The sequence below is a fragment of the Bombus affinis genome, chromosome 10 (genome assembly GCF_024516045.1).
Source record: "Bombus affinis isolate iyBomAffi1 chromosome 10, iyBomAffi1.2, whole genome shotgun sequence".
NCBI classification, from domain to species: domain Eukaryota; kingdom Metazoa; phylum Arthropoda; class Insecta; order Hymenoptera; family Apidae; genus Bombus; species Bombus affinis.
This window is the reverse complement of record NC_066353.1, coordinates 207,231-221,157: the sequence shown is the minus strand read 5'-3', so window position 1 is coordinate 221,157 and position 13,927 is coordinate 207,231. Positions and strand designations below refer to the sequence as shown.

Genomic DNA, 13,927 nt, shown 5'->3' with positions numbered 1-13,927 from the left:
TACATTTCACAAAGACCACCGAAGTATTTATTTCATCGGTCAATTAATAATAACTATATTAATAAGCCACGACAACTGGAAAACAGTTTTAGCATCAATTATATATTAGTGCTGTGTATTCAATTTTCACCAAGAACATCTATGCTTGCAATAAAACGTTTTGCAACCTCTTACATACATTTTCACATTAGTTTCAAATTGTACTGTTGCAATAACGATACTCGTACCTCATTACACTGCTAACGAAATTTCAGAAAGTTTCATGTAATGTACATAACATATCCATAGAAATTTGCTGTATTAAGTGTTCAAATAGCCTTTCGCGAGCCTCCGTATATATCAATCTAATATTTCTCATGCAATTGCCATCTACCAAACAACGAAAGCTACGAGAAAGAAGAAAAAAAAGATTGCCTCGTATGATCCATGTCCAAGAAGCACCAAACAAAGTGATTCACGACACCACGATAAATAATACCCTCAGCTTGAAAAGAAATTCTTTCGTTTGACCAACAACCAAAGTGTGGCCTAACCTTTCCAAAAGAAAATTAATGGTTTCTCGCGGCGAAACACACGGGTATCTTCACCGAGAGAAATCTAAAGCTGTCTCTTATGGAGAAAGAGAGAGAAAGAATCGTGAAGACAGCTCCTTTATGCGTTGATCGAGTTTCTGTGAAATCGGAAGAGCTTCAATGGGTATTATTACGGCGTAAGAGGAACGTAGACCGTAACGACGGTAATTCTACCGGTCGATAAGCGATTGTGGCGACCTTACAGAAAGGAAGATAAGCAACACGTGAAAAATCTTTTCGCGTTCACGAGCCGTGAGACGCGCCCACTCTTATCGCGGAAACTTTCGAAGAAGAATCAACCGAAACCCGTGGTTCTTATCGCCGGTTAGGCCAAGCGAAATGATGGAGAAATTGAAGGTTTCTGTTCGAGTTCCAAATACAGACTTGGATTTATTCCCTGATTTTTGTAAACGGGTGTTGTGCTTGATAGAAGTATTCATATACAATTATTAGCTTGTAAGTATTTTTACATATTTTATATATATAATTATAGAATATTGGAAATAATAACTTTAGCTCTTTGACTGTGACAAACTCCCACACGTTTCTTAATATATACGAAAAGCGCATACATAATATACGCCTGCTAAATCTGACTTGGCCAAATATTCTTCCAATTTAATAAGTTGCAAAAATTTCGAATGGTTCGAATGAATCGGTATTGTGTAAAAGGATTTTCTATTTAAATAAATGTGTATTTTACTAATATTCGAGAATCCGATGCAGAATCTCCGTCGAATATGTGACAAGTTAGACTTCGACTATGTATTTTCGGTTCCTTTGTGCTGCGAAATTGGTCGACATTCTTTAGAAGTTTTTCACGTACGCGCGGTACACACATTTTGTTTGAACGTAATCTGAAATATCTTTCCCCCAAACTAAGTCCCTCGAGTGTCTTTCAATCTACTTCAATGCACAACGAAAAAAAAATATTCCGCAGAATTTTCTTTCGCCAGTTGCATACACCAAACGTTCTTTTCGTTTTGTCTTTCTCCGTCCCTATTTTTCATTTACTTTTTGCATTTAAAAAACTAACGTTCTCACAGTGGTGTTTTCTCTGTTAAATCGTACCGATACGCGCGAGTACTGTGATTCTTTTAGTTAACAATCAACGGATCGACTGTACCATGAAATTCGAAAAATCTAGATAAAAGTTGTAATTATTTCTTTCGTTAGAGAACTATCGAGCAACTATTCATCTAGTCCGTGATTCCCGGTTCGTTTTGAAGCAACGATTTTTACCGACACGGAACTTTTTACAAAAAAAAGTTCTGCGTGCACATAGCGTATGTAAATCGAAATGGAATTTGTTTAGAATACGAATAAAAACGTAGGACAATGGAATACTAATGTAGAGAATATTATATGCCTCAAGTGATGGAATATTAAAAGTAAAACGCATGCTGAAATGTAATAGAATTATACGGAAATATAAATAACCAAGAAACTCTTTGGAATATTTAGATATTAATTCTCTATGAATTCTCATGACTTGGAGACCACAAACTTTCCTCTTCCGCCTTTTAAATGTTCTTTTACCTGCTTTCTGCTAGATTGGAGGCTTTTTATGCATTTATAGGAAATTTAAAATTGCATTTAAAATTTTAGAAGTATACGAGACAAAATATGAAAAGTGTAGTATTTATGATATTCAATAGATGAAATGAGTTTCCACTTAGATTCCATTTATTTAATTAGGTTTATAAGAATGCAAATTTGCATAAAAATTCGCAGTCTACTTATTACAAATTATAATTTTATACTCATTATTAATACTTTATTATACTGACACCAAATGATCCATCTATAACAATTATTATTTTCTAAGCTTCAAATGGAATTTAAGAAAAACAGGAGGTCTATGATCAATTGCAACACTTTCCTGTGATACATGAGCAAAATTCTAATAACAGAGTTCTTAAAAAAGATCTATATCGGAAGATTTAAATCATCCCACATTATATTCAAGATTTAACTTATAAGTGACGAGGACGAACAGTATGGAGTGCAAGGTGGAACCCCGATACACCCAGGAAATCAGTACGCAACTGCACTTCCGATTTCGCGGAGTTTCTACTTCCGAATCCCGGAAATCGCAACCACGCCGTCTCTTCCGGCCCGTTCGTTAACAGCGAATCTTCTGGTGGTGCAGGCTCGCGTGAAACCGTTCGTGCAGCTTTCTCGATACGCTGCCGGAATTGGTAAGTAGGCTGTTAGCGCAATACGAAAATATATGCGACGGTTTGCAGAGGCCGGGCAGAATCCATTGCGACACTAGTCGGTTGAAGAAAGAAAAAGAGCCTTAATTATAAGGATTTAAAAGTCCGTTTGGAAACTACGACCAACTTTCTTCTCCATTCGGAATTTAGCTAATATTGGATTCTTGTATTGACCAAGGTCCGCTTTAAACTACTCAACAGAGTTGCTTTGAAAAATTACACGATTTCGTCCAACGTCCTTGGATACTTGCGAAAGGGAAAAGGTATAAATACTTAGAGTTTGAGAATGACGACGAGTTGAAATGTTTCTGGATTCGTTGATGGATGATGTTTCGATCCATGAAAATTTATGAAGAAAGTTGAAATATTTTCATTCGGTAGACGATACAGGATATTTGGGGTCGCGTAAGTCTATAAAAGTCAATTAAAGAAGTTATGCATCATTTAGAGGTCGGAAAGGTTTTAGAGTGCGAGCTAACGGAACTTAAAGCTACATGTAAATTTTTTATTTCGGCTCGTTTGTCCAGGACGTGTATTTTACTTTTATTGGTAAATTTCTCGTCGACTATTATCTAACGACTTCTAAGAAAAACATATACATCGCTATTTGAAGTTTAGAATCATCTCATCTTAGATTTAAAAATATTAGAATCATTCCAACTATTATACGTAAAGAATAATTCATAACGTTATACATTTTTTTCTCGACATTCTCTCAAAAAGTGCAACACTGTTTAGGCATTCAATTGGTATTCCGTTTGTGCGTGGCGTTTTCTATGCTGTCTGGAAATACGTTCGAACGAAAATTTGAATTCCAAAGACGAATATTAAAATGGTATGAGGTGTATCCGCGTGACGAACCCAACTACAACGACAACGATGTTTTCCCTCCTTTTTGACGAAAGATATCTAGTTCAAAAATCGATGATACTACTATCGAGCTCGAAATTTATGCAGAATTTGCCATAGTAGAATTTAAAAAATGCCAAAATAGTAGAAATCAATGAAAAATATACGCTATTCAAAAGTTTAGAAATTAACACAAATTATTAATCAAATCCTTTGATTCTAGGTTATATATTAATGTTTCGTTAAAATATGTGTCCGCGAAACATTAATTTATTTTCAATTTTATTTTCTATTCGAGTTCCTCATATAAAATTACATATTTTTAATTGTACCATCTTATAGAATCAACAATTTTTCAGAGAAATAAACAGTACTAATCCAGTATTCTTGAGTATTCCTTTTAGTACTCTAGTATCTTTGAATCTATTTAGACACAAACTTTATTTTCCAGTATCTTGAAAACATTCTAGCCTAAGAACCTATTGGATAATGAAATGAAGATGTCAGTAAATAAGTCTGAATTTTTTCGGAATTTTCGAAAGCCTATAATATGAAGAAAAATTTGAAGTAGACAAAATGATAACTCAAATTTACTAAGATGTTGGGGGGAAAAAATAGGGTACTACGGAGGGTTAAAAAAGTTGATGGGCCAAAGAAGTTAATTGCGCATGACATAAATTGTGTTTAGAGGAAAAAAGAGGAATTAAAAGGCTTTCGCCTAAATAGGTTGTCGGATGAAATGAAAAAAAAGGAGTGCACCAGGAACGGATAAAAGGAACTGGGTTAGATTAGGTCAATCGTAACAAGCAGTAAAACAATGCTACGAGACCAGAGCTTGGACGGAACCCTTTGATTGTGCGTAGAAAATGTCGTCGATTCGGTTGCGCCTTTATCGATCAAATTTCTCTCGAGCGAGCCCCCAAGCATCGGAGGCCAAAGCGTTCGTACAACGTTCCTCCTCCTTCACCACCTCCAACCTCCTCCTCCACCTACTCCACCTTCTCGACTAGTCGTGCTTGTTTTCCTTTCACCGAGCGTATTTCAAACAGTACATAAAACTGTTATCAGAAACGTTTCTGCCACGTTTATGCTTGCGTTTCTCTCGTGAACTGATAAAAGACAAGTCTCGAAAAGCGTACCGTGCCGTTCTCACGTATTGTTGCTAGGATTTACGGCCGCATAATTGCACGACAATCTCTTGATTAACTCTTTAGAATTCCGAAGTGAAATTGGCACGGAAAATTGGCTCGATCCTGAGGATAGAAATGCTTGAAAATCGATTCCAGGCAAGATAATGATATTTCACAATCGTTCTTTATAATTTTGAAAATTTATAAACAAATAAATATTGCCTGGTTTTATCTTTTATAGAAAAGCTCTTATCTTTTATAGAAAAGAAAAAAGATTATTAAAACAATTAAGGAGTGTCATTAAATGAGTGACGACCGCACCGATAAATCACCACCATAACCAAGCGAAAACGGTGCTGTTGTTTCAATGGGACGACCATAAATAACTGAAAATGATATCACACCATTCGAGTCAGTAGTAATTCTAGCAATAAATCCGACAATGCCGCTTAACCAATCATCGTAAGCGTCGCCTAGGGAATTGAGAATTACAGTTAACGGCACGTGAGCAGCCAGCCAATCACGCGCGCCTAATATTTACCACGTACGCCGAACAGAGCGATTAAGAAACGAACGGGGTTGTTGAGCCTTCCCTTTATTAGGCGACAGAATATTTTATCGTCTCCGTGAAATTCCCTCGGATTCCCCAGTTCCGTCACAATCAACAAGGCCGATCTCCATAAACTCGAAACGCCGCGCTAAGATTCGAGCAATTACGAAATTCCGCGGGCAAAACGAAGCCCAATTCGACGAGCGAGAATTGCAAGCGTTGCGAATACAGCTTAAATTCGTGTGCACTACAAACCGCCATCGCATTTCACCGTGTTTTAGTGAATCACATTTATCTTATATGCTACATCGTTGTCTCGTCTGAAATTTGATTTTACAACAGAAACGGTTTTTAAAAAGTAAAAAATGCCACAGTACAGTATAAAGTAAGAAACCTCGTTTATCCTTTAATCCTACGCTGTATATCATGGTTTTACGCATTTTGTGTGCCGATAATCTGGTTTTCCAATAAATTTATGTTTTTATCACGCAAGAGAGAAACTTGTTAGTATGTAATAGCTTGTGAATATGAAAAAGCGTAATTTTAGGAGTTTCGTGATGTTTAAATAAGCGAGAAAGCGATACAGAGGGAAAAAGTAATTTGAACCGCGTAAAATAATCCTTTCAAGTTGGCCATGCTACACGTTTAATAATGGCGCACTTAATACGCGGCAATGGCCGTACCTGACGCGTGTATAAACTAACCACTCCGTTACGAGCGCATCGTTAATTAGAAACTCGGTGAAAAAGAGAATACTTCCCAGGCAAAACTCGTGTGATCGGTAAACCAAACAGGACAGACGGGCGCTTTTATGGGATAAATTCAAGGATGCTGAATAGTTCGCTCACATTCCACTTCTATTCTATTCTAGGGAATTATCGAAATGATCTCTTACAAATTTCCCAATATATATATGTTAAATTTTATATATCAAAAATCAATTTTATTCAACATTCAAATAATTTTATATGAAATAACGGACGATAAAAGAAAGAATCTTCCTTCCTATCGACAAAAAATATCGATTCCACGCGTTTCTTTCATCTGGAGTATACTCGAAGATTAACAACTTCATTAATGTCGTTAATTAATTTGAAGCATTGATGTCGTGTATTGCGAAGTATCTAAAAAAAAAGAGGAAATGGAAAATTCAGGCACGATATACCAGCACGATATACGCACGGTATAATCAGAATACAACTGTATTTCTTGAAAACTTTCGAACGTTCGTTCTTTTCGCGGTATAAACACAAGGGCGTACCAAAGATTCCGTAATTAGGTTAACCCTGACAGAATTGAAGACGCTGGCACAACCAACGCCACACAGATTCGCAAAGCCGTGTAAGAAATGACTTAAGCTCCCGTATTTACCTGCGAAACCGCTAGCGGAAGCAGAAAATGCAATACGAATATTTACGTAATTTGCCTTTTATGCCCGTCCACTCTGAGAGAACTTGGCGAAGACTGTTATCCTCGGTTGCTAAATTAGGTAGATTTAAGCGTTGCACAAGTGACTGCAAAACGAGACTACTTAACACGGAACGAAAAGTCTATCTTGAATCTGTTTTCGTTTTTTCCTACGTTGCACAAACATCAAAATCGGTCATATGCAATGCATATCTCATTTTTATGCAAGGGCGGTTCGAAAATTCGTAACTAGGTTAATCTTGATAGGTATGGAATTCCCCTTGGGATTCCTACATCGGTAAAGCTAAGAGAACACCGATAGATCGATAATTTCACTCATCCGCATCGACCGAGTTATATTCACATCAGATTATGAACAGAATTCAATTAAACAGATGATCGTACAGTTAAAAACACAAGGCAATCGTTCCAATCCATTTTGCTCTCGCCCGGCATTTCAAACGTATCGCATTTTCGCGGCATAAACACGAGGGCGTTCCAAAAGCAACGCAACTAGGTTAACTCTAGCATTCACAGCGATACGAACAGTGTCGAGCAAACACGAACGATATTCACATAGAAAGAAAACAGAAATGTCGTCTACTCACCCGCGAAGCAGCTGATTGAGATTAACGACGACGACGTCGACGGCGCCGATGACGATGGCGACGATGACAGGTTATAACCTTTGATTCCACCGTGATCGAGGATCCCTCTCGACAGATCGACAGCTCGAAATATCATACGCGACTGTGAAGAATCCTATGAAAAGAGGCGAGGACGCGATCCGTACCGCGTATCGACTCGATGACTAGGGAAATACCACTCACTGCACCGTTCGCCACGAGTGTGTACGATGAAACGAGAGACGACCGTACGATGACAACGACGATGACGACAACGACGACGACGAGCAAAGGGTAGAAAACGTTTCCCTGCTTCCACCACCGACACCGCCCTCGCGCCTCGCCACACTGATTGCAGTATTGCGCAAACGCGACGCCGCCTCGATTCTACGCATGCGCACGCATCCTATCCCGCACCTGTTTCCAAGCTTTCACAGCAAGACATGGAATTCGCGAAACTTTTGGAAGCACATTACATTCCCGTTACAATGTTTCCAATGTGTTTCTGTCACTTTTACCAAACTCCTCTATGCTGTCAGACATCGAGCTTAAGGCATTATCGTTTGCGTGGCTTCAATGTTTCAGCAGTCGATTAATTACAGTTAAATCGTACGACGTTTGCGCTTTCAATTTTGTTTCATGAAATTTTCGTATTTTTCCGCTTCTTATTGTTTCCTTTAATTACGATGCACGTAGTTTCTGTTCAAAGATTGGCAGATTATCCTTAATTAAATCTGACGAGAATTTTAAAAAGTGACGTTTTTCTTTTCTAGTTCTTAGACTCGATAGCCACGAGAATGCAAATTAGGTGTAATTTGAAGTTAGCGCGCGCAATAGCAGAGCGCGTCGGTTGTGTGTGGTTTGTTACGATAGTATTTTATGTTTTTTGCATACATTACTTATAGCGAAAAATAAATATTTATCCCTGCTATTTTTTTTTTGTATCTCTCGCTAATATTTGAATATTTTCACTATTCTGATTTTATTTATCCATATATCAGTGCCAAATAAATATTTAAAATACACATTGCGCCTTTTCTATAATTTATCCTCCCTGAATAAAAACGTGACTTTTTAGAAAGTTAAAATTGTATTTATTTTACATTCTCTCATGTTGCTAATGTGTCAGGAGATTAACATAGGCTTTTCAAAAAACAAAATATACGTAAATGGAAATAAAATTTGCAAAACCTAAAGATTAATATTTAAATCAAGGAAATATTTAATAAATGTTTAAATTAAAATTTAAACAGTAATTTAATTTTCTTCCAACATAGTATATTCTCTATCACATATTTTTTTTACAATAATGATCTTATAATAAATGAAATGAAAAATACATAAAAATTTCAATCAAAATAGGAATCGTTACGGTATAAGTCTTACGATAATGCAGATTCGGTAAAAGTTCAAGGTACGAAAAAGTTTTCCAATCAGGATGGAACGTATTTGGATGAACCTTTCTTTCCTCGGTAGCCAACCAGCCAGAATGAAACAATCGACGAGTGGAACGGAGGAAGAAAGTTGTCGAGTGTCCACAAGATACCTTTCCCAATGAATTCTTCAATCGAGCTTTAACATGGAAGACTATCTATAACGCCTGCCGACTGCTTAACAGTTCTTGACTCGGCCTTCTGCCGCAGTCTTTCTTCTCGGCACTTGAAACTTCTAGCGAAGGAAATGAACCACCTATGGCTGCAATTAATAATGGTTCTCGAATACAGAGAATACCCTCCTACATTTATGCACATTTCTTACAATATTGGGTCATTTCGAAAGTTTTTGCAATTTTAAATCGTTCACTCTGAAGAGATATGACTTCACAGAAAGTCGAGGGTCCTTACTCTACGTGAACAAAGATTCAGATTTTTTAAAGCCAAAAAGGAGTTTTGGACAATTTCTTGTTTCCAGGAATGGTAGTCAATTTTGATTCATCATAAAACGGAAGCAGGGTCATTAAGGATACTTTGGTGGTCAGTTAAAGAAATTTCAACATCCTTTCAGTCATTAAATGTTTTCTAGTCATCTAAAATTTCGAATTTACGTCATTTTAAAGAAGTCTAAGTTTATCTGGAAATAATTCTTACGTCATTTTAAAGTATAATTTCAACTTCACCTTTTCATTATTTGAGATTAGTTCATTATTACTCATTGACACTATAAAATTATAGCACAATCATCGAATCACGCGTTAATACTTATGGTATGAAAAGATTGTAGTCATATTTTTCTATAACAGTACAAGTATATAAAGGCGAAGTATTGCTAAAAGAGAAATAAAAATTATTAAATATTTAAAGATTTTGGCATTATAATGAATGTTACAAGTACAGTTGTGTCTCAAGGCGTCCTAACGTTCGTTTCCAGGGGCAACCTGCACCGATGGATCAAACCGTATCACGTGCTTTAAAGCTCCGCTAACCAACTTTATTGAGCAGCATTTAGTTTCGCCAAAAGTACGGCGTATCATGATTAGTCTTATGGTCATGTGTTCAACATTCCTTTTATGAATTTTGATTAACTGGACATCGGATCTATAGTTTTCTTCACCGACGACGTTCGCAACTTTAATTTAGATGAGAGCCGAGAAGTAAGTAAACCGCAACGTGTTCCGTTAAAAAAAAGACGATGGAAAGAAAAAGATGAAAGAAAGGAAGGAAAAGAAACGATACGATAATTGCGATTTTTATCTTACAATTTATCCCTTAGAATAAGCAGTTAACTTGCATGGCGAGATTTGCATTTAAATGAAATTTGAGTTGTTTCTAAACGCTGTAAAAACATTTCACTTATGATTAAATGCGGTCATCAAAGGCAAGGGTGTAACTATTGTTCCTCGATGAACCAGATAACTCGATTGATAAATGAAAATACAGCAGAAGAAGGGGTGAAAGGTTGGAGATAAAATCGTGGCCACGGCATGTCGTAAATAGGCAATTTCATCTTTTACCTATAATTTATAAAATAATTTAAACTGAGCTAAACTTGAAATATCTTCTTAACTTTAATTTTCTCTCTGGAAATAATTGTTCAAAGCTCGAAGATTACCAATTTTAGTTCGGTTTAAGAAGTTTTTGTAAATTAATTCATCGTGAATGTTAAAAGGAATATACGACAAAATTCAATGTGCGAAGATAAAAAGCGAGCAAAGGAGGCGCAAGAGAACTACGACGAGGTAAAAAACACGGACACTCAATGGCTACGCTCGCGGCAAATGGTTCTTCACAGTTCTCCCCAGCGGAACGGCCAGCAATTTTAGCGGCGCTCGAGGAGTTCACGAACGCGCTGGCCATTTACCACAGTACACTGAGAAAGCCCGCGGAACATGATAACGATATTCTCGGCGAGTGTTTACCCCTCGATACAGAGTACGTTATGCAATGATATGTCGAGCGAAATTGTAATAAGAATCCTAAATTAAAAAACGTGGCTAAAAGATAGAATATTCATCTGAAAGAATCGAACGTTCACATTATTCTTTTGTATGTCTGTTGCAGAAATTTAAAAGTATTGAATCCCGAGGAAATTATAAAAATCCAAGATGTGAAAGAACGAGCCATCTCCAAGAAAATTTACGAAAACAGGTTGAAGCCATGATATAACGATGGTCGTTGCGATGAATTTTTAATTATGAAATTCTATTAGAAATTAATGTCTCGCGTTTGTCATATTTTTTCTATCAAGATCAGAAGTTCGGTGATAGAAAGATTTTATTTCGATCATTATATATTATGTCATCGATGTAGTTAACATGTCTCGAAGACCATCTATTTTTAATGTCTTGAACGACTTTAACATTTATCGCTTAATGTCAGTTATTTTTCAAAATTAATGATAATCATCACTATTTCTAACGAAATATGTTGTGATAGACGATGACTAATAATTTTGCGCAGTTTATATATGAGAAAAATCATGGAGAAGCTGAAGGAAGAGATCCGTGAGCAGGGAACGTTCGAGGTATTGACTAAAGAGATCGAAGAAATCATGGTACGCCAGAAAGAAGAGGAGACTCTGCTCGAGGAGCAAGAAAGACTAAGAAAAACCGCCGCAGAATTGCAAAAGACAATGACTGAGAAGAAATTGGCCAATGAACAGGAGCAAAGGCGAATACTGAATGAGCTCGCGGAAGAACAGGTACTGATGCCATGTTTTTCACCGAAGACGCATTGAAATTTTTAATTTTGTATTTTAAACAACAGCGTAACGTGGAAAAACTGAAATTAATCGCGGACGCGAAGTTGAAGTATATTACGGAATGGGGGGAAGCGAGATGCGAGCAGAATTCATTACGTTGCGACATGGAAATAGAAAAATTGGAGAAGATATTAAACAACTGGCGCATACGTGAAAAAAATAAACAGCGTGTTCATGCTGAGTTGACGAAATTTCTGACACAGGACATAGGGGTAAGTATCGTATTATTTATGTTATTTAACGTGTTATTGCATTATTTTATCAATGTATTATTTAATTACGCATCGCGATCTTCCATATCGAATAATTTTGCTTTTATTTGAACGTTCGTATTTTCCAAAAATGTTACATGCCGCTCATATAAGGAAAGGAAAGGTTAGAAAAAGGAGCTTATTTTTTAAATCAACAGTCGCTAGAGAAAAAGACCAATGAGTGGGAGGAACGGTACGCTCGAGAAAAAGAGACGTACGAGAAGGAAATCCGGCAGCTACATATTGAGATAGAAACACGTCGAAAGGAGTTGGACGAACTTAAAGAAGAGGTAGCTCGGCTTTCATTTCAAATAATAGAATTTTACATTTGTTTTCCCAGAGACGAATTCGAGATTAATCAGATCTATCGGAATTATAGATTTTTTTCAAACTGTTCGATATATACCGTGTGCAAACTTACGATTCTCTGTTCTTTTTTCCTTTGATATAGATTTGTACAAACGAAAACAGTAGTCCGACGTAAATCTTGCAGCTTTTTTTATTCGTAGCAATTTATTTGACAGAGTGCGAAACACATCGAGAGAGAAATATTATAAATGCAGCGAATGCAAACGGATAGAAATGCAAATGCAGTGTCACGGCCTATTAAATATTCTGCGTGACTGATTCACTGCATCACGATCACGTTAATACTATTGGAAATCAAGACTCATCGAGTCTTGCTTCTACAAGCGCAGAATCGATGTGTAATGGGAAAATTCTACTGGGGAATCGATAACCCATATCAAGAACCTATTTGCGGCTATTTTAAATCATGTGATATCTCATCGATGCGAAGGGAAAGGAAAAATCACTGGTCCCGACAGTTTTAATGCTTTCAAAAATCACTTGCAACTATTAAAAAATTAATCTTTCAGTTAACGTGGTTTCTTCGCGTTGCCTTAAGCTAATTAATTCCCTTTTCACTTTTGTTCCATTTTCCCCTACGATCTGATCACCGAAACAATTGCTATTTCACCTGTCTGTGTTTAAAATACAACCGTAACGATGTTGCAGTATCGTCATAATCAGGAATTCATAGACACGTATCTTGCGAAAAAGGAAACACTGCAAAGAGAGAAGGAACGACAGGAGCTCATGCAAAAAAACGGAATCAAGATTCAAGCTTGGTGGCGAGGTGTTATGGTACGCCGGAAGTTGGGCCCGTATCGACCTGTGGAGAAAAAGAAAAAGCGACAGGCTAAGACAAAGAAATAACTCCTCTTCTGTTTGACCCACCCCTTAATCCCAGCCCGTACAAATACATGTTCCACTCCTTTTGGAACAATACTCGGCTGAAAACAATATTTATTCTTCCTCTGCCGTAAAGTCCACTTTTGCTTCGTCTACGCTCTGTCTCTTACCGCATCCATTATAGATACGTTGATTGACTTATACGTCATCTTGAGCGTATAAGTATATCGCGCAATTTGTAAAAGACGAACAAGAATAACAGTTTCAAAACACACGGCCGAAGAAATATCTTACGAGAGATTCGAATTCAATCAACTATGAGAGTAGAAGAGAAGAAGAGTCGTAATGCGCTAGACATAAATCTTTATTGATTAAAGATGGAAATTCTAGATGTCGTTTCAAAGGAAACTTCATCTGCAAGTTATTTGAATTCAATTCACTGGTAAAATTAGTTTCTAACACGAATAGAAAAAAGAGAAGAAGAAAGAAACTTGTAACGAATGATCCACATGAAATCGCGATTTTACTCTCTGCTTACGTAATATAAAGCTAAAGAATCGCCACAGCGGAGTATTGTTCATGCAAGAACCTCATTCCCTACACACTACTAACTTAGATTTTGCGATGCTCAAGAACACTGCATGGTACACCATAATAAGCCTCTACAACACGTAACACGGAATTCCTACACTTCATTCTTCTTGCAGTTTCGTGAAATTTATGAACATAATCTTATATGTATATGAATACACAAATGATAAAATGTAGGTGTATTAAACATATGAGCAACATAACCCAAAGAATTTATGTAAATTTCTCATTTATTGAATTATTAATTAGAATCCAGAAATTCTGTTACCTTTATCTGAAACTAAATTTTTAATTCTTAAGGAGCATCCTACTTTAACCATCGAATAAATAAATTGTTCAAA

The 13,927-nt window shown here is 36.6% G+C and overlaps 2 protein-coding genes across 4 annotated transcripts in view; one reads left to right on the top strand and one right to left on the bottom strand.

Annotated features, from left to right (window-relative positions):
- LOC126921208 (acetylcholine receptor subunit alpha-like) overlaps nucleotides 1-7,713 on the bottom strand; it is a 101,610-nt gene extending 93,897 nt beyond the window's left edge. For 2 of the 3 annotated variants that reach the window (XM_050732554.1, XM_050732553.1), the window contains exon 1: nucleotides 7,336-7,712. The gene's annotated coding sequence lies outside the window, so the exon portion shown is untranslated. Of the gene's footprint in view, nucleotides 1-7,335 lie in introns of all 3 variants that reach the window. The other variant, XM_050732557.1, reaches the window with a different exon arrangement.
- A 2,013-nt stretch (nucleotides 7,714-9,726) lies between these two features.
- Nucleotides 9,727-13,927, top strand: LOC126920940 (dynein regulatory complex protein 9). Its single transcript, XM_050731947.1, has 7 exons — nucleotides 9,727-9,943; nucleotides 10,459-10,721; nucleotides 10,851-10,937; nucleotides 11,250-11,490; nucleotides 11,556-11,762; nucleotides 11,960-12,091; nucleotides 12,819-13,927. Exons 2-7 carry the CDS (start codon nucleotides 10,549-10,551, stop codon nucleotides 13,017-13,019), a joined length of 1,041 nt encoding a protein of 346 aa, XP_050587904.1. The 5' UTR covers nucleotides 9,727-9,943; nucleotides 10,459-10,548; the 3' UTR covers nucleotides 13,020-13,927.

Bases quoted from the DNA above. Each gene is read 5' to 3' on its own strand.
- LOC126920940 (XM_050731947.1), top strand. From the start codon at position 10,549: ATGGCTACGCTCGCGGCAAATGGTTCTTCACAGTTCTCCCCAGCGGAA. The intron at 10,938-11,249 runs GTTGAAGCCATG...AATTTTGCGCAG, and splicing joins AAGAAAATTTACGAAAACAG to TTTATATATGAGAAAAATCA. The intron at 11,763-11,959 runs GTAAGTATCGTA...TTAAATCAACAG, and splicing joins TTCTGACACAGGACATAGGG to TCGCTAGAGAAAAAGACCAA.